This window comes from Letharia lupina (genome assembly GCF_014066315.1).
Source record: "Letharia lupina isolate WasteWater1 chromosome Unknown contig_14, whole genome shotgun sequence".
Classification (NCBI taxonomy): domain Eukaryota; kingdom Fungi; phylum Ascomycota; class Lecanoromycetes; order Lecanorales; family Parmeliaceae; genus Letharia; species Letharia lupina.
Genome location: NW_023502983.1, coordinates 1,063,482 through 1,084,365, shown reverse-complemented (window position 1 = coordinate 1,084,365; position 20,884 = coordinate 1,063,482). Strand labels below are relative to the sequence as shown.

The window sequence follows — 20,884 nt, the reverse complement described above, 5'->3', positions numbered from 1 at the left end:
AGATAAATATATCTAAAAGAGACGTTAAGATTTAATTAAAAAGATATATCGAGTATAAAGTATTAAATTATAATATTAATATTCGTAATTATTAAAATATCTTTCTCTATTTCTAGTTATTTAATAACTTTACTAAATTCTATTAAAATTTAATACTTTTTTTTAATTATAGATCGTAATTTACGCTTTTTAAATATGAATTCGTATTAAAATTTAATCTTATATTTCTTTAAAGGTAAGGAATTTAAATATTACTTAGATAGTTATTACGCGTATAGCCTCTACTTAATAAACGTATAGTCTTTATCTACTAGTCGAAAAGATATAATATAATATGAGATATTAATCTATTATACTATACTCTAATATAATATAAATTATAAAGATTTACATTATACTACGATATAATATATCTATAATATTATATTATAAAATAATATATATATGAGATATCTCGACTGAAATTTCTATATTTAGATATATTTATTCGATAAATTCGATATAATAGCTACTACTATTATATCTACTACTATTATATCTATTACTATTATATCTACTATTATTATATCTATTATCGAAATATAATTCTCACGTATCTTAGTTATTATATTTTTCAGCTATCTAATTTTATACTATATTTAGAATCTAATCTCGGAGAGGTTCTAGAGAATTAATTCGTTCGTTCTATATATTATATATCTAATATTCTAATAGCTATTACTATTATAGCTACTACTATTATAACTATTACTATTTATTATTAAAATAGTTTACTATTATATAATAGCTATAATAGTAGTAGTTATAATAGTAATAGCTATAATAAAAGTAACTATAATAGAGATAGTTATAATAGAGATAACTATAATAGAGATAGTTATAATAGAGATAGTTATAATAGAGATAGTTATAATAGTAATAGTTATAATAATAGTAGTTATAGTAGATAAATAGCTACTTATACTTCTAAATATAGAAATCTCAGTAGAAATATTTCATATATATACTATTTTATAATATAATATTACAGATATATTATATCGTAAAATATATCGTTAAGATTTCGAACTCATATTAGAAAAATGGTATGGTATCCGACTCTATCTATATCATATTCGGATATGATATGATATTACTTGATATGAAATATTCTATAAAATATATTATATCTTTTCGACTAGTATCTCTATTTACTAGACGTATAGCTTCTTTAATTAAATTAGCGATCGCGCGAAAGCTAATAAATACTAATTAAAAATAATAAAGAACTTATATCTAATATCTTCGAGATTCTTATAAAGATACTTAATAATAGTAGAATAAGTCTCTTTATATCTCTCTTTATAGATTTATAATATTAAATAATTTTAATTTATCGATTAATAAGATCTTTAAATAATTTCTTTATAGCGATAATTAATTAACTAATTATTCTCTTTACTTACTATTAAAAATATATCTATTATATTTAAATATCTACTATTTATCGATTAACTAATCTTTTTATATTTAAAATATATTAAATATAATCTTATTACTCTATATATAAATCTATATAATATTATCTCGCTATTCTTCTCTTATAGTCTATTTAGTCTATCTATCTTATTACTCTTTTTATATAATATCTAATTATTAAGATAACTATTATAGTAATCGTAAATTTTCTTATTATAATACTTATAGTATAAAGATAAATATAAAGATAGATATAGATATATACTTTAATTCTTATTTATAATAATCTTTAATATTAAAAAATATATCTATCTTATTCTTCTCCTTTTATTATTTTATCTAACTCGTTATAATTATTAATAATTATTAATACTATATATACTTAAATTAAGAGAGCTCGCGTTAAATAAAATTCTCGAAAACTTTCTTATAAATACGCTTTTTCTTCTTATTCTTAGCTTTTATTAATTAATCTCTAAATTAAATTATAGTTAATTTATTAATATATAAAAACGCGTCTATAATATTCTTCTTCTTCTTTTTATTATTCTTATTATTACTTCTATAATAGCATATATTAATAGACTTATCGACTCGTTAGAGACGAGCGATAAGATAAAAATTAATTTTACTACTATATTCTACTGTGAAGATATTCGACTCGAAGAGACTAGATATAATTTCTTTATTATTTTTTATTAGATTTCGTTAGTTTTCGCGCGATTATTAATTTAATTAGAGAAACTATACGTTTAATAGATAGAGACTATACGTCTAATAAATAAAGATTATATATCTATTAAATAGAGACTATACGCGTAATAGCTATCTATTACTTATTAAAGATCGCTTATTAAACTTACTCGATAGCTCTAATTAAAAAAATAGATTATAAATTTAATTTATAGACTTAAACTTATAATATTATAATTAACTTTTTCTTATCTTAATAATTATAAATAATCTCGCTATTTGTTAAGGAATAGTTCTAAGTGGAATCATATGCATGAATAATGTATGTGTGTGGTGTGATGATGATAAACTACAGGAGGCCTGCAGTAGAAGAAGTCTCTGCAGTGCCGCAGTGCCAAGGCACTAAGCCCGATCGGGACGCCTAGTGGAGGAATCCGTAACAAATGCCACCGAAGAAGAAAAATGACAGCGTCCTCGCTGCAGACATGGAGACGCCAGAGATACACCATATGCCAAAGGCCTACTTCTCCTGAATCTTCTCTGAAAACCCTATCCTTGGCCTGTAGCCTCTATGCCTTTCGCGTAGTGAATGTAGTTAGATGGAGAGGCGAGTTGAGAGGCGAGTTGAGAGGCGAGAGTAGGAGGTGAAGCACCGTTAAGGCGAGCGGAAGAATCTCCGCAATTCTGAGTGGTGGCCTGGTGTGGAAGAGTGGAGAGGGTGCCGGCTTGAATAGGACTGCTGCTGCCCGTGCTCTTGTTCTCCGTAGTCTTCTCCGTAGATTTCTCCGCAGTTTTCCCCGTAGGTTTCTCCGCAGTTCTCTCCACAATTGACTGTTCCTGAGCGATAACCTGTCTGGTCTCGAAGGCTGTCATAGCCTGACTGATAGCCTGTTCAATTACTACTTTAATAGATATATTAATTATGGCCTATAAGGACGTAGTCTGCTCTGCTGTAAAGCTAGGCATAGGGCTGGAAATATAGCTATTGTACGCCATAGTGGTAGGACGAATGGCCTAGTGAAAGGATCGCTGTAGACGAGTGTGGTAGGATCCGATTAGGTGCTGGATAAAGGCGAGGTAAGCGTCTAAGAGACACTAAAGATACTGCACTCGGTGGGAGCGGTATTCTCTATAGATTTCTCCGATAGTGAGTATTATAGGGGCCTCTTAATATTGTAGGCACTGAATAGGTGACGAATGTAACAAGAACAGCTAGTGCTAGGCCTGAATCGACCGAGATATTACTATTATTATTAAGGAATAGTCCTAAGTGGAATCATATGCATGAATAATGTATGTGTGTGGTGTGATGATGATAAACTACAGAAGGCCTGCAGTAGAAGAAGTCTCTGCAGTGCCGCAGTGCCAAGGCACTAAGCCCGATCGGGACGCCTAGTGGAGGAATCCGTAACATTAATAGTATATATAAAAGAATAAGATAGAGCTAAGTTTAAAAATCTTAAATTTATATATATAGCTAATTATAAATTCGATAGATCTACGCTTTTTAATTAGATCGACTAAGTTATCGCGAGTAAATAAATTAGTATTCGCAATTATTAAAAAATAATAGATATATATTATTAACACATAGAATAACTTTTTTATTTTCTATTAAATTTTTAAGATTTTTTTTTAAATTATAGAACGAAATCTAGGCTTTTAGATAAAAAAAGAATTTTTAAATTTAGTCTTATAATTATTAAAGCGTAAGAAATTTAAATATCGCTTATTAAAGTCTACTCGATAGTGTTACGAGCGTACCCTTGACATACTACTCAGCCCTATAGCTAGCGGGCCTTGGCGGAGGCATTCCCTATCATATCATGTCTCCTTCCCATCTACATAGTTCGATAGCCTTATTATTCTATTCTATCTTACTCATATAACGTATCTCTATACTAATTCTAATAGATAGTCGAATAGCTCTAATTAAAAAATAATAGATATATTAATACTAGTCGAAAAGATATGAAATTTTTTAAACTTAGAATTTTTCAACTTTTACTTCTTTTTTTAAAAAATTTATATCTTTATAATCTATTTATAGAATTTTATAATTCTTAAAGTTCTATAACGAGACTAGTTAATTCTATACGAGATAATTTTAAAATACGATAATTTATATATAAAATATCGAGTAAGATTAAAAATAATCTATATCTTTTAAAATAATATTCGAAAAATAAGTCGAATTCTATATTAAATATTATATCTTTTCGACTATTAGATATATATTATTAATATATAAAATAACTTTTTTTATTTTCTATTAAATTTTTAAGATTTTTTTTAAACTATAGAATAAAATATAGACTTTTAGATAAAAAAAGAATTTCTAAATTTAGTCTTATAATTATTAAAGCGTAAGAAATTCAAATATCGCTTATTAAAGATTACTTATTAAATTTACTCGATAGCTCTAATTAAAAAAAAAATTATAAATTTAATTTATAAATCTTTACTCGTTTTTAATATACGAGTAAAGATCTATAAATTAAATTTACAATTTTTTTTTTAATTAGAGCTATCGAGTAAATAGATAAGCGATCTTTAATAAGCGATCTTTAATAAGCGATATTTAAATTCTTTACGCTTTAATAATTATAAGACTAAATTTAGAAAAAAAAGATTCTCTAAAAGCCTATACTACGTTCTATAATTAAAAAAAGAAATTTAAAATTTTAATAGAAAATGAAAAGGTTATTCTAAAATTAAATAATATATATCTATTTTTTAATTAGGGCTGTTCGACTATCGAGTAAACTTTAATAAGCGATATTTGAATTCCTTACGCTTTAATAATTATAAGACTAAATTTAAAAATTCTTTTTTAATCTAAAAGCCCACATTTTATTCTATAATTTAAAAAAAAAAAATTAAATTTTAATAGAAAATAGTAAAGTTATTAAAAGGTTAAAAGTAGAGTAAGAGATTTTAATAGTTACGAATACTAATTTATTTATCCGCGATAACTTAGTCGATTTAATTAAAAAGCGTAGATCTAACGAATTTATAATTAACTATATATATAAATTCAAGATTTTACAACTTAGTTCTATCTTATTCTTTTATATATACTAATAAATTTAAAGTTAATACTAGAACTTATTTAATAAAAGTAACTTATATTATATAATCTATAAGAACTATTATATTTTTATTCTTAATTCTTTATTTAATATATTTCTAATAAAGCTTAATAGCGATTTATAACTTTTATTTATCTTAATTAAATTATAAAAAGCTTAATTTTATAAAGCTTTCTCTAATTAAAACTTATATTATAGATATCTTATAAGTAAAATAGTATTTAATAAATTTAAATAGTTTTAATAGCGTAAAATATATCTTAATAGCGTTAAGATGTTAATATTAATTTATTATAAAAGCGATAAAATTTTAATACTAGATTTTAGAAATAGATTATTAATAATTAAAATATTCTATTATTACTTAATAAGTTTAATTTATAAATTAAATTTATAAAAAGTAATTCATTTTTATATCTAATTTCGAGATTGAATTCGACTCTCAAAGAGTAAAAGTATTTTAATTTAAGATTTACTTAGAATTATAAGATTAAATTTTATAAATTATAAATTATTAGAAAGCGTAAAATAAGTTCTATAATTTAAAAAAATAATGGAAAAATTTTAATAAAAAAAGAAGTTATGTAAATAATAGATTTTTAAAAAGTTAGTATTTAAATTAATGTAAATTTAATTATTAAGAAGTTAATTTTAATATCTATTATAGTTTTTTTTATATTAATCATTATTATTATTATTATTATAATTTATAAAATTCTTATTAATTTTATAATTTTTATAATTTTTACATTTTTATAATTATTGAAATTTTAGAATTTTAGAATTTTTCAGCGACTGCGAGAGAGATTAATAAACTCGAATCGAGAACGAAGCGAAATAGTTTCGAATTTTATTAAAATTATTATTACTCGACTATCTAAGTTTATATTAAAGAATATTCTTAATAGAGTAAATAAGTTTTTAATAAGTAATATTTAAATTCTTTATCTTTAAATATTTATAAGATTAAATTTAATAATTCTTTTTTTATCTAAAAGCTTATATTACGTTCTATAATTTAAAAAAAAATTAAAATTTTAATAGAAAATAAAAAAGTTATTCTAAAATCGAATAATATATATCTATTTTTTAATTAAGGCTACGAGCTATCGACTATCGAGTAAATTTAATAAGCGAACTTTTAATAGACGATATTTAAATTCTTTATCTTTAAATATTTATAAGATTAAATTTAGTAATTCTTTTTTTATTTAAAAGCGTAAATTACGTTCTATAATTTAAAAAAAAATCGTAAAATTTTAATAGAAAATAAAAAAGTTATTTTAAAATTAAATAATATATATCTAGTTTTTAATTAGAACTATCGAGAGCGAACTTTAATAAGCGATATATTATGAGATATCTTAGAGATACTTATAAGACTATTAGCGTAGACTTAATATCGTATATATCTATCTATAGATTATATAGATTAATTAATAACTTTATATTATATATATATATAAGTTAAATTATAATAATTTCTTAATAATTAATAATAATATTTAAAGATTTATATTTATAGATTAATAGACGTTATATTAGATATTTACGTAAAGTCTATATTAATATCTAATAGTATAACGCTCTAAGTTAAATCTCTAATATACTCGCTATTATCGAGTATCTTTTAATAAAAACTTACATTTTAATCGATTCTTTTAATAGGCTCGTCGATATTATAATATCTATAAATACTAGAGAATAGTCGTAGTAGAAATAGCTAGTCAGCTAGCCAGCTAATTAGATAATCTCTTATCTATCTCTATAGATAATAATATACTTATATAAATAATAAATGAGATAAGATCTATAAGACTAGAATTTAATAATCGAATAAGTATTTTAAAGACTAGATCTAGGCCTACGTTATCTACTCTAATATCTATATTTTCTTTTTTATTTATTTAATTAATATCTATCTTACTAGTTTAGTAAATTTAATTAGCGTTTTAATAGAAAGATAAAAGATAGAGATTTAAAGAAATCGAATATTTTAATAATATTAACGATATATATATCTTTATCGATCGATTAGCTAGTATAATAGCTTTTAAGAGTATTAATTTAATCTAGATTAACTTAATAATATTATTTAAAGATATCGCGTTTAATTAGTATTAATATAAGCTATTAAATATTATTAAGTAAACTCTTAAGAAAAATATACTATTAGATTTATAATATTAAGTACTTATTAAGTAATTTAAACTTAGCTATTTAAAATTAATAACTTAATTAAAGATATTTTAAACTCTTCGATACTATATACTAGCGTTAACTAAGATTTAAAAGTACTTATATTAATATACTAAAAAGAATATAGCTAATAGAAAAAACGTAACGATTTATATTTAGAATATTATAAAGATTATTAAAGACCTTAAGTGAAATTAATAAGATAGTCTTATAATAGTCTTTTATTATTTTAAATTAGATTTATAACGAGATTTAGATCTATTAAATAATCTTATTAAATTTATTAAGTAGATATAATTATATTAAATTACATAATATTAAATCTATTTAACATTCGATAAATCTTATTTATTAGATCTATATTTAAATAAATCTTATTAAGTTTATTAATTAAGATCTTAGTAGTTCTATTAAGATTTTTATATCGTTAATTATAGTTATAATTACAGTCGTAGCCGTAGTTAATATATTCGTAAATCTATTAAAGTAAAGAAGAGAAGAATTATATATATAATATATCGGCCGATAGCTATTATATAGTCTCTATATATTATCTCGTAGAATATATATTACGTCGCTATAATAATATCTATAACGATAGTAAAAATAAGACTATAGTTTATTAAGTCTCTATAGAGAAGAATTATTAATATAGTTATAAAGATTATATTTATTATTATTAAGAAGAAATATCGAATAATACTTATTTAAACGATTGAAAATCGTTCGATATCTTATTCTTTATTTAAAAGTTTTTATTTTTAATAGAAGATTTTATAAGATATATATTACTAATTAGCTAGATATCTTCAATTATTTTTCGATATTTCGATACTTCTTATTATAAGAATATAATATTTCTCTATTTTTTATAGATAATTATTATAAGATATCTTAGAATTTCTTATAGAATTACTAGCGTAGACTTAATATCGCATATATCTATCTATAAATTATATAGATTAATTAATAACTTTATACTATATATATATATTAATTAAATTATAATAATTTCTTAATATAATATTTAAATTTCTTATACTTTAATAATTATAAGATTAATTTTTAAAATTCTTTTTTTATCTAAAAGCGTAGATTATATTCTATAATTTAAAAATAAATCTTAAAATTTTAATAGAAAATAAAAAAGTTATTCTATTTATAAATAACGTATATTTATTTTTTTAATAAGAGGCCTTAAGAGAGCTAGCGAGCTAATTTAGTCGATTTAATTAAAGAGCGTAGCGAACTTAAATTTATAATTAGCTATATATATAAATTCAAAGTTTTTAAATTAGCTCTATCTTATTCTTTTATATATATTAATAAGATTATATTTAAAATAATTTAATAAGAATAAGTATTAGAAAAAATTCTTATTTATTTAATAAATAATTAAATTTTATATTAAATACTTTTTATATAATAATAGCTATATATTATTATTAAAGAGATATAAACTATTTTTATTCTTAACTATAGCGATATATAAATTTCTATTTTTATATTTTTAATTTTTCTAATTTTTTATATAATTATTTCTAAATTCTCTTTTAAAAAACTATATAAAATTAATTCGCTTAGAGATAATAATTAAGCTACTATTATTATAGATAAGAGAAGTTTTTATAATAAGTAATTATAAAGATATTTAAGATATATTAAAAGAAGATAAAATTATATATATTATATTTATTTATAAATGTAATATCTAATATTGAATATTAAATTCTTAATAGCTTAGAAGATAAAGAAATTTTTTTTTTTTTTTTTTTTTTTTTTTTTTTTTTTTTTTTTTTTTTTTTTTTTTTTTTTTTTTTTTTTTTTTTTTTTTTTTTTTTTTTTTTTTTTTTTTTTTTTTTTTTTTTTTTTTTTTTTTTTTTTTTTTTTTTAAAAATATTTTAAATATAAAATTTAATTTTTTTATATTTTTTTTTTTTTTTTTTTTTTTTTTTTTTTTTTTTTTTTTTTTTTTTTTTTAAAAATATATAAAAAAATATTAAATATATTTAAAAAAATTTTTTAAATTTAATTAAAATTTTATTATAATTTATAAAGTATTAAATTTTAATATTTAATAATTATTTTTAAAATTAAAATTTTTTTAATTTTTTTTTTTTTTTTTTTTTTTTTTATTTTTTTTTTTTTATTATAAAAATAAAAGTTATATTTTTTTTTTTTTTTTTTTTTTTTTTTTTTTTTTTTTTTTATTTTTTTTTTTTTTTTTTTTTTTTTTTTTTTTTTTTTTTTTTTTTTTTTTTTTATTAAGTGTTAAAAATAGTGTAATTTTTTTTTTTTTTTTTTTTTTTTTTTTTTTTTTTTTTTTTTTTTTTTTTTTTTTAATTTTTTTTTTTTTTTTTTTTTTTTTTTTTTTTTTTTTTTTTTTTTTTTTTTTTTTTTTTTTTTTTTTTTTTTTTTTTTTTTTTTTTTTTTTTTTTTTTTTTTTTTTTATTTTTTTTTTTTTTTTTTTTTTTTTTTTTTTTTTTTTTTTTTTTTTTTTTTTATATATTTTTTTTTTTTTTTTTTTTTTTTTTTTTTTTATTTAATTTTTTTTTTTTTTTTTTTTTTATTTTTTTTTTTTTTTTTTTTGGAAAACTTTTTTTGTTGTTTTTTTTTTAAGAGGGTATATTTTTTTTTTTTTTTTTTTTTTTTTTAATAATTATAATTCAACGGGGGTGTTTTTTTCCATTTTTTTATTAAAAAAAAGCTGTTGAGTTGGCAAATTCTTCAACAATGCGTAACCCGGGAATTGATTGGTACGCAAAAGGAGAAAAGGCGACGACTCTTCTCCCCCTCTTTCCCAATCCTTGCTTCTTCATATGGTCTGGGTCTGTTAATAGGTACTATAGGTACCTGTAGCTTCTTCTCAAAGCCGGCATAAGACTCAGTCAAAGTTTTTCACGCCTCAGCGGAGAATAGAAGTGCACAGCCTACAGGGGTCCCTCGGGTGACAGGGTTAGGCGAAATGTGGGGAAACTCCCGCCGGGCGAACTTCGGAGTTCATGTCGAACGAATGACAATGACAATGACTCAGGCAATAAAAAGATATAACAAACACCTCCAACTTCCATTGATACCTCTGGAATCTTCAATTGATCAGCTTCTTGCTCAGTAAGCCCGCTCGCAAGTACATGTCGTGCACAGAGCTTGAGTAATTGACCCAGGCATCGCCCTTCTCTTGCAGGCACCACAGAGCATCTGGTGACCTCTTCGTTTGGACCAAATCTTTCAGTGGAGCAGCGCGGAGACTCAGAAGCCATTGGTCTCCATAACGGAACACAGGCCGAAAGGCCTGAACAATTAGCATGTCATGGAAGAAGTCCGAGAGGTTGATGGATACCATCAAACACTACTCTGGTTTCCCTGCCACTGGAGTGAGCTTGAGGCAGATGGTGCAGTTTGGTGAAAGACCATCCACAGGTACGAGTACACTGGGGAGTAACGGACACATCTTCTGCTGACTGCATAATAATGTAGGCACCCTCTTCCGCGCCTCCCAATTCCTCTCTGAAGAGCTTCCCATACGCTTAGCACATCGAGTCCAAGAACTTGGAGATCTGCCTGATGGACTGAATGATATACCCTCGATCCAAAAAGTCCAGGATTGGTATTCGCAGTCATTCGAAGTAAGATAATCTCAGGGTGGTCCGAGTGCCACCACGAGACCTTGTTGACTGACTCATCGCCAGGACATCACTACACTCCCACGGCCCAATCTACCGTCGGATGTTCGAGAGCGACTGCTACGGCCAATGAAGCAAAACGGGCGAGATTCAAAGATATTGAGCCAGACTACACACAACCCTAGTGTCAAACAGGGCCAGTACAGGTCGCAACAGACAAATGGTAATTCCAATGGTGGGGGCAAAGGTTCTTCTAGGAGGTACTATGCGTCTACAGATGATGAGGGAGACTGGCCGCCGGAACTCAATGACTACAACAAGCGCTTCTCCAGGACCTTGGAAGGAATCAAGAGGCGGCATGACAGTGTAGTGACCACCGTTGCACAGGGCATACTCGAATACAAACGGAAACGGCAACGGATGCAGATTGATAACAATATCCAATCTTTCCTGGATCGATTCTACATGTCTCGAATAGGTATTCGAATGCTGATAGGTCAGCATATCGCCCTTACAGACCAAAAACAAGCAATAGAACCGAACTACGTGGGTATAATATGTACCAAGACGAACGTGCGGGAACTTGCCCAAGAAGCTATCGACAATGCTCGATTCGTGTGCGAAGATCATTACGGCCTTTTCGATGCACCCAAGGTTCAGTTGGTTTGCAAAGCAGATCTCCACTTTATGTACGTGCCAGGACATCTGTCACATATGTTGTTTGAGACTCTCAAGAATTCGTTGCGTGCAGTCGTCGAGACGCATGGGCAAGACAAGCAGGAATTTCCTGTGACCAAAGTCATCATTGCAGAGGGTAAGGAGGATATAACGATCAAGGTTTCGGATGAGGGAGGTGGTATCCCAAGATCTTCCATACCGCTGGTCTGGACGTACATGTACACAACTGTGGAGACTACGCCAAATTTGGATCCCGACTTCAACAAAAGTGATTTCAAGGCGCCCATGGCTGGATTTGGGTACGGTTTGCCCATCAGTAGATTGTACGCGAGGTATTTTGGCGGTGATCTGAAACTCATAAGTATGGAAGGGTCAGTACTTCGGAAAATCGCACTTCGACCAAGGTATGATTACTGACTTGGCCTGGTGCTATAGATACGGCACAGACGTCTACCTCCACCTTAACAGACTCTCTTCCAGCTCCGAGCCTCTCCAATAACAACTAGCAGTCATGAGAGGTAACGCTCAAGGATTGACGATGAAGCTAGCAGCGATGCGATCGCGGTTGAGAACCCGAGAAGTCAGCACAAGAAAGCAGGTTGGTGATACTGCAAGCCTGGTCAATGAGGAAGAAAGGCCATTGGAGGACGCGAGGCAAGAGCTGTAGCGAGCAGCATTTTCTACAGTCGATAGAGAAGAGAATGTTGTATATTGTACATAGACATTGACGGATCTACCGCTGTTGGCCTAATTTAATACCATTGCATCATAGCGCATGCCTCATGCTGGCGTGATTCATACTGATCATAGTCGTCGTAGCCGGTCTTCCCATCTCACCAGCAACCACCGTCCTAACCATTCTCAGCTGTCCTTTTCCTAGCATTCCCCTCAGTCCTGCGTATCCTCTTTTGCTTCTCCACCTTCTCCCTCTCCCTCTCCTTCCCCTTCTCGTCACCCTCTCCCTCATCCTCCCACTCCTCCTCTCCGCTTCCAGCCTCGAGTCCATTCATGATCTTTTCGAGCCTCAGCCTCGTCTGCGGGATACTCTTCCTCCAACCACCATCAATCAGTCATGATGTCCACTGGCGAGCACTCGCGCTTGACCAGATGCTCACTCCGGCCAGTGAAAATGACAAAGATTAAGGAAGCAGTAGATGACAGCCATGCGATTCCCCAAAAAGGAGGGGGGATGAAAAGATAAAAATCAAACACACCTCCCCATACGTGTGACTGTGCCACGACAGTTGCTCCCAACTCCCCAGAACCATGGCAGCCCGCTCGCGCCGGTCACCCTCCTGCCGCATCTCACCCGTCCGCCTCGAGGAAGTCGGATCCGACGCGTCGTCTGCCGTGGGGGAGGAACCGGTCTGATATCCCCGGTTGAGATTCAAGGCCGGGTTCGGGCCGAGGGGCGTGTTCGGAGGAGGAGGCATTTGTGAATGAATGGGAGCTTTGGATTTGGAGCTCCGGGGTCGATCGGGAGAGGAGAGAGTAGTAGGAGAAGAAGAAGAAGGAGAAGGAGAAGAAGAAGAAGAGTGTGGATGGGAGCGAAGAGAGGGGAGTCGAGGTTGTATGCGAACCGTGTGGTACGCTTATCGAACGGGTTTCGCAGTCCACGATTGATCACTTTTCCAGGTCGATTTGCCCTGCATTAGCCTCCGCATGCCGGCGCCCGGGCGGGGATTTCAGGTCGGGAACTGTTACCCCAATACCGGGGTTTTTTTAATATCCGGACAAGTATTTAAGCCCAATTGAGTAAGGTCGCACTATACCACCACTGCGCAGCTTGACGACGAGGACGATTCCGAGGATAGGTTCAGCTGTGAAAGTGTAGAGATGTATCTGAAAAAGATGTTGCGTACCAGGACTGTTTTCATAAAGGCCTTGGTTGAGAAGTTATTGAGGGATGCGGAAAGGACGTGCTGTCTCTCAATACATGAGCATCCGGGTATTAAAAACATCCTGAATACGCTAAGGTACAGCTAGGCTCGGCCCAGCACCCGGTCTCTCAGCCCCACGTCGATGAGCTCGCGAGTCGCGATCGACTTTGATCACTGACTGGCGCCAGAGTTCGGCTCTGTTATAAAGGTCTCCACATTTATATGGTCGGACAACGCTATTTGTTGTTCTTCTTATAAGTGTGCAATCCTGCAATACGTCTTGGAAAAGCGTTCCGAAAGAAGTCGGACAACTACAAGCATTATCATATGAAAGCTGAGGGGAGGAGCTTGATGAAACGATCTTTGATTGTTCAGCCGCATGATCGTGCATATGGACTTTCCTATCATGTCATTCATGTACGCCTCGTCTTTTTATGGCGGCAATAAGTTTGGGACTGCTATCCAGACCGTTCGCCCTCATCAGATCCTTAGACGATGCTAACGGCTAGATCCCTGAAGACTCATCCAACCTCGAGTATCTTGCGACGCTTCAACGGAAAAAAGGAACCTACTCAGCCTACCAACCAATTTTGATCTCTTTTCGAATCCTTGAACTGTCCAGTAGCAGCTGAGCATCATCCTGTCGATCTTTCAAGTCTCGGAAGCTTGGGAAAGGAGTGGCTACTCGACCTTTATCTCCCCCATTTGTCCTTCTAAAAGTACTTCCTCACATTTTGCGAAAACATCATAATTATAGTCGTGGTCAGTTCGTTCTTGGTGTGTAGACGGAACGGCTGTGCTCCCAGTGAGCTTTTTCCAATAATTTTCAGGCTATGCAAAACGTACCTGATCCTGGCGGATCGGCATACTTCTTAAGCTCCTGCTCCACTTCTTTTTCCCTACCGGCTCTAACACTTGCCATGATCTGGGTTCTGGAGACCCGGTCTTTTCTGACAAGCCAAAACAACTGCAGCCGTTTTTCGATCGTCGCAGGATCATGAACGGATCGGAATAAATGGCCTAGCGCCCCAGCGTCCTCCATCGCAGAGTTAGAACCCTGCCCACCGAACGGCATCATCTGATTTGTCAGTCATGATCGCTTAGCTTGGTGCATTGTGAAAGGTCGACACACCGGATGGGCAGCATCCCCGATTAGAATGACTCTGCCATTGTACCATGTAGGTAGGGGTTCGTGAACATAGAGCGGCCAACACTTTACGTGCGAAGACCGGCTGCACAGCAGGTCAGCAAGTTGTTATGCCCAACGTACGTATGCAGGTATTGCAACATACGAAATAATCCGGACAATTCCTGGATTGAAGTGACCAAACTCCTTGAGCATGGATTCCTTCATTGCTTAGGGCCCCCACCAATGAATTTAGCTTGCGGTCCAACCAGAAATGTCGATGGATTTCAACTTCTAGTCTTACCTTCCGTTTCCGTTTCTTCATGATCCGCTGGTCGTGTCGGATGAATGCCTACGAAGTTCTGGACTTCGCCGCTGGTGGCTTGATTAGCATGAGGATCTCGGTAGTGCGGTTCAACAGTGAGTAACCCACTCCCGACATGGATACCACACCACGTGACGTTCACTGATGGTCTCTTTCGCGTCGATGATGAGAGAAAGCCCTGGACCTCTAGCCTCGACTACCTGTGCAAGCTTTGCATCATCCTCCAGCATTGTTGTATCCATCAAGAACCTGAACGCGCTCAAGCCGCTAGCGGACGCCTTGGTATCATGTGTCAAAACGGTGCCTCGCAAGACCGAATGAAGTCCATCAGCGCCTACAATCAGGTCTGCAGCATGACGTGAACCATCCTTTAGCGTAATTGAGCCATCTGTCGAAGCATCCACCACCTGTGCTCCCAGCCGAAGAGTGACTGGTTTCGAGCCTGGTGTATCTTCGCTAGTTGCCAAACGAAGGAGCTCGTTGTGCAGGTCCACGCGATGCACCGACCAAAGAGGAGCGCCGAATCTTTGCTCAGCCATGCTCAGGTCGAGACTGGCCACACGCCCCATCGAATCTCCGAGTATCGTGTCCCATTGTACCATTTTGCAGGCGCGGGCTCGCTCGAAGGAGAATCCGAGACTTGAAAGGATTCGACTACCATTTGGTGTCAAGACCAGCGCAGCACCCACCTCGCCCGTGAAGCTTGACCTTTCGAAGATCTAAACAGAGCAGTATCCACGATCAGTAGGAAGGACAACTCAGCTGGCCGCTAACCCAACCAGGATGAGCATCATCGTTTCTCTACCAACGAGAAGCATGGAACTATGAAAATGCCATCTGCTCGATAAAATGATAACGGGCAAGAAAGAAACACTCGCAAATTCTTTGAACCTACCTCGACATCGTGTCCTGCTTGTCGCAGCGATGTAGCCGCGCACAGACCTCCAATACCTGCTCCGACGACAATCACTTTGAGAGGCATAAGTTTAAGGGACTTTGATAGAAAAAACCTGATCACATGTATATAGAAGAAGAAAAGGGCTTGAGCCTATCTGGTATAGTGAGCCTGATTCAACCCTGTTCTCGTCGTTCTTCTCAGGCTTTTTATTCTTCATTGCTTACTTGTTGTGATGAGTGGGCGCCAAAGTCGCCGTGCATTGATTAGCTAATCTCCTCCAATGAGGATTCTCCATGTATGATGATGTGCTTGACTTCTGTGAGGCTTACTACTGCTACGTAGTTTCACTGGGCATAGGGGTGCCCCGGGCAGCGGGGATTGATTTCACCGCGACAATACTTACGCTAAAGCAAAGTCTGACTGCAGCGTACCTTAGACCTTAGGGATGCGCTGTAAGCTGACTCAACTGACTTGCAAGTTGCAATCGCATTTGTCCTCAGAAACTGACATGGTAAGACTTGGTGATAATTGGTAAGAATTGGTTCTGTTAGAAGAGACAGATCTCGTGACTCTGTTCGAGCAACAAGAGCTAGTATTTTTTTTTTTTAATAATTTATCATAATTTAATATTCCAAATATTTTATTTACACTTAAAACTTAGTAAATTTAAAATAATTTAAATACTATAAACTTAAAAAAATACAAACTTAAATTATTTATATTATTTCTAATATAAAAAATAAAAAAAATTAATTTAATTATAATACTTAGATATAAAAAATAAAAATATATTTAAATAAAAGATAATCACTAACATTAAATTAACACATAACAAATAAAAGTCAAAAAACAACATTTAGCCAAATCAAAAAATCAGTCTATTAACTTCAACAATAAATATAAAAAAACTATAAATAAATAGATTTTTTTCGATTTAAAAAATTCAAATATAAAGATTAATAAGTTTTAAAATTACCATCTCAACTATCATAAAACTAAGATAACTAAAATATATTAATTATATATTATATATTTATTTAGAAATTATTAAGAATAACTAATTTTAAAATATACTTATTAAAATTATTAAAAATTTATTATAAATATATCTAAGTAATTTATAAATAATATATAATTTAAATATTATTAATAATTAAAAAAAAAAATATAAAGTTTTATAATATATTTTAATTATTAATTATTTAATTATTAAGATTTTAAAAAATTAAAAAAAAAATAAATTAGAAATTAATATATATTATTAATATATAAATATAAATATAAATTTTATAAATGTAGTAATAATATACAAATTAAGATTATTAAGTTCTTAGAATATCGGATGAACGGGACCAAACACAATCAAATACCAGGGGAACCAAACACAAAAAAGGGCAGGGTTACCTCTTTCCAACAAGAGCTAGTCTGTTGGTTGACTGGCGTGTTGCGATATCGGAAGGCTGTGCACTTACCGACAATCTTGACGACAAATTGTCTGCCTGCTCGTTTCTATTTTAATCAGCCGTCTTTGCGACGTTTTCAAAGAACCTTGAAGACTCGCAGCCTTGTAGCCTTGTAGCCTGGCATTGGAAATACAATGCTTGCTCTTTGACTTCAAGTTCTCGGAACTACGCCCATATACGAGTAACGAGTGGCCATGACCCTCATCGTGAACCAGCCACTACTGTACAATATGGCAGATAATCAGGCAGACAATCCTGAACCGAGAGAAGGTACCAGTAATTCTGAAGTAGTTTCAGTCCGATCAAGGGCATCTAGTGTCATTTCGACCGGGACAAAATTCAGCATTTCCACCTTGCCGCAAGGGCATTTCCAGATTGACGATGTCCTCGAAGGCAACGCTGCTCGAACTACCTCCACTCGGCCTGGATCCATGTACAGCATCCGTTCCATTGCGCCCTCTCTACCCCCGTATGAAGACCAAGCACCCAGGCCAGCACCCATCCAAACCTCCGCGCCAAGCGGCAACGACTCAGAGCAACCGCCAACTCCATCGACTGCCGACCCCGAAAATGCTCTCAGTATTCATTACGGCCGTGTCGTGCGCACCATCGACGAAAATCACGCCCGTCAGCTTGCCCGCATCTATGAGGCGCATGATCAACAGTTGAAAACCCATGTGCAAGAACTGGCCGCAACCCGAGAAGCCGTCGACCAAGCTTATCGAAAAGAATGGAAGGCCAACAATCGCGAAATAGAGCGCATTCGCGAAGACGCTGCTGCTAGCGTTGCTGAAATGCAGAAAACGCTAGATCGAGACTTAGAGAGAGGTAGGGAAGGGTGTGCTGCGAAAGTCGCTGCACTGGAAGAGCGAATTCAGTCGCTTTCTATTACTCATACCAAAAGTCTAGCGCGTATCCAGCAGGATGCTACTGACCAAGTTATTATGCTTCATGAGGAGTATCAGGCGACTATCGACAAGGCGAGGAACGCTATTGAGGACCTTTGGGAGGGAAGGTGGAACGATCGTACGAGACTTGCTGCTGAGGAGGCGCAGAGACGCGATCTGGAGAGAGACGCAGAGTGGCTCAGGCTAATTGAGAATACGCATCCAGAGCTTCTGGATGAGATGAGGACTGCGATGGAAGCTTCTCGTGCGAAGAAGTAAGCCTTTGCCAACGTGGGCTTTACTGCGGACAGCTCCGACGACAGAAAACATCCGTCGTCTCAGGTTTACTCCAAGCAAGTCTAGAGCTTTCGAGGTATGCTGAAAGTGTCTGGCCGTCTCGTCATCGGTGGTTCTACCTTCGACGCTCCACCTGTCCACAAACTTTTGGAACCTGCGCGGGAATGTTGGACACCTAGCGTCTAATGATATTTATATACCGATGGCCCCGTAGCCTTCAAGTTTCAGCACTCCGAGCCAACCGTGATTTCGGTTGTCATCTAGACTGCAAAGACGAAGATTCAATCTGAGCCAAACCTTGAAAACGTTCGAGGCAAAGTACAATGTCGCACTCTCTTCCTCCAAAGGCTCCTGCGGCCCCCGACTTGGGTTCAGTACCACTAACCTCAACACTAACAGATTCCCGATCAACATCATCAGGGTCAATGCGATTAGGCCTAGGGTCTTCAGCTGTAGGACCATCTAGCTCAACGCAATCCAACCCAGCGCCACCGACGACAAATTCTCCCTCGGACGGAGCATCCTTATCTGCACTTGCTGCCCAAATTAACTTGGGACTTCCCACCTTCGTCGACCATGTCAAGCGCTTAAACCCGTGATTTGATGGCAGAGTTCGATAAGAAGAAGACGCAGCAGCGGGCTGCTCACACCCAGGAAACCCGTCATGTAAAGCAGACCTTTCGCGCGCAGGTGCTTCTGCACAGAGAACGAACTTTATGCCCATGAGCGCGAGCAAGCGATTCAAGTACGGGAGGAACATCAGGGAAGGAGAAGGCCTTGGTGCCGATGGGGAGTACTTCACCATCGAGAACGACATAGGCAGCTGGACTGTGCCGAGCAGGGAGCAATTCCATGATCGTAAGATCTGGAAGAAACTTGAAGGGAACAAAGGGTCTGGGGATGAGCTTTGAAAGCCAATGATTCCAGAGAGGAGCATCATGGTCGGACTGGGAAGCCCAGACACTGGAAGCAGCGCCGTGGTGCCTGACCGGGATATGGCGGTGTGACAAGGTGGTCAAGCTTCAATGAGCGAAGACGATGGTCTCTAGGAGGACGCTTGGAGAGGGACGAGTAGGTACAGGCTTCTTGGGCAGCGTTACGTTCCTGACAAAAATTCTGTGGAAACTGACTACGTTTTCTAACGACATCGAACCGTCTATTCTTTCGCAACGTGGGAGGCAGAATCCATGCATCGTGGACAGAGGGTTTCTCGTGCCAGTCTATTCGAGCATTAATGCCTGAAAACCAGTGAGTATGTGCGAGTGACGGGGTGGATGATAATACGTGGTGAACCGCCGACTTCGATATCAGCCAGATCGAAACGACGGAGCACACCCCCCCCCACCCCAACTCTTCTCTTCTCATCTCACAACGCAAAACACTCCATCTCACACCCTCTCAACCCTCCAACCTTCTTCCTCAATCAGCAGCAATCGTCCGCCTCAGGTATCCACCTTCCGCAAACCCAACGGCAACGCATACCCGGTACCCTACCTCGCTCACCTACCGCCGCGAGCCAGAATCCAAAAAACAACCCCCCCCTCCCGGACCGTCACAACACCCGAAGCGACCAAGCCTGCCAAACCGATGCCTCCCGCGAGACGCTTACTGAGACGGGATGCAGCGGTCCGCGCATCGAGATGCTTGCGCGGAGTAAACGCGAGCGTGGGAGATGTCCACGTGTGGGGTGGGTCTCGACATGGGAGTGTTGCGAGGATGGGGTACGTGAGCGGATTGGTGGGCACGAGGATGGCGGAACTGCTTGGGGGTTACTGGAAGAAGTGTACGGTTCACAAGATGGGGACCGGGCCCGAGACACAGGCACGAATGGTGTTTCTACGTTCTGGCGACCGCGATGAGGGGGGAGGGGATGGGATTTGGGGAGCACGTTGAAAGTTTGGTTGAGAGGTGTTGGGAGAGGGTCGGTGTGGTTCTGGGGTAGATAGGGTGCTTGTTCTTCAGAGTTGGGTTGGGGCTGGAGGAGGAAGAGGGAGAGGGTTTGAGGTTTGAAGAGGAGGAAAAGGGGGTCGGGCTTGTTGTGGGGAATATGGTGGGTTAATGAGGAACGGGTGGCTCGAGGTTCGTACAGAGGGTTATTGTCATCGAAGAAGGTGCATCGGAGGAAATTTTCCCGGTTTCATTCAGTCGCTTCTATGGGTATGGGCGCTAATAGCATGCATTAATGATCGATTCAAGAAAAGTCTCTGGATGAGAGAATAGGTCGGCCCAGTGCCACGTCTTTACCCAAGGCTGGAAGGATTCTTC

At 34.2% G+C, this 20,884-nt stretch overlaps 5 protein-coding genes across 5 annotated transcripts; 3 read left to right on the top strand and 2 right to left on the bottom strand.

Annotated features, from left to right (window-relative positions):
- Nucleotides 1-10,747: 10,747 nt before the first annotated feature.
- On the top strand, nt 10,748-12,242 carry HO133_002279 (uncharacterized protein; the record flags this gene model as incomplete). Its single annotated transcript, XM_037293206.1, has 4 exons — nt 10,748-10,862; nt 10,920-11,068; nt 11,132-12,114; nt 12,179-12,242. The coding sequence occupies 4 exons, from the start codon at nt 10,748-10,750 to the stop codon at nt 12,240-12,242; spliced, it is 1,311 nt and encodes a 436-aa protein (XP_037150859.1).
- Nucleotides 12,243-12,594: 352 nt separating this feature from the next.
- On the bottom strand, nt 12,595-13,176 carry HO133_002278 (uncharacterized protein; the record flags this gene model as incomplete). The annotated part of the gene is made up of 2 exons (XM_037293205.1): nt 12,595-12,789; nt 12,958-13,176. 2 exons carry the CDS (start codon nt 13,174-13,176, stop codon nt 12,595-12,597), a joined length of 414 nt encoding a protein of 137 aa, XP_037150858.1.
- Nucleotides 13,177-14,304: 1,128 nt separating this feature from the next.
- On the bottom strand, nt 14,305-16,056 carry HO133_002277 (uncharacterized protein; the record flags this gene model as incomplete). Its single annotated transcript, XM_037293204.1, has 7 exons — nt 14,305-14,417; nt 14,470-14,701; nt 14,756-14,855; nt 14,916-14,979; nt 15,054-15,124; nt 15,183-15,793; nt 15,970-16,056. 7 exons carry the CDS (start codon nt 16,054-16,056, stop codon nt 14,305-14,307), a joined length of 1,278 nt encoding a protein of 425 aa, XP_037150857.1.
- Nucleotides 16,057-17,665: 1,609 nt separating this feature from the next.
- Nucleotides 17,666-18,601, top strand: HO133_002276 (uncharacterized protein; the record flags this gene model as incomplete). The annotated part of the gene is made up of 1 exon (XM_037293203.1): nt 17,666-18,601. One exon carries the CDS (start codon nt 17,666-17,668, stop codon nt 18,599-18,601), a length of 936 nt encoding a protein of 311 aa, XP_037150856.1.
- Nucleotides 18,602-19,335: 734 nt separating this feature from the next.
- On the top strand, nt 19,336-19,626 carry HO133_002275 (uncharacterized protein; the record flags this gene model as incomplete). The annotated part of the gene is made up of 2 exons (XM_037293202.1): nt 19,336-19,477; nt 19,547-19,626. The coding sequence occupies 2 exons, from the start codon at nt 19,336-19,338 to the stop codon at nt 19,624-19,626; spliced, it is 222 nt and encodes a 73-aa protein (XP_037150855.1).
- Between the last annotated feature and the right edge of the window lie 1,258 nt (nt 19,627-20,884).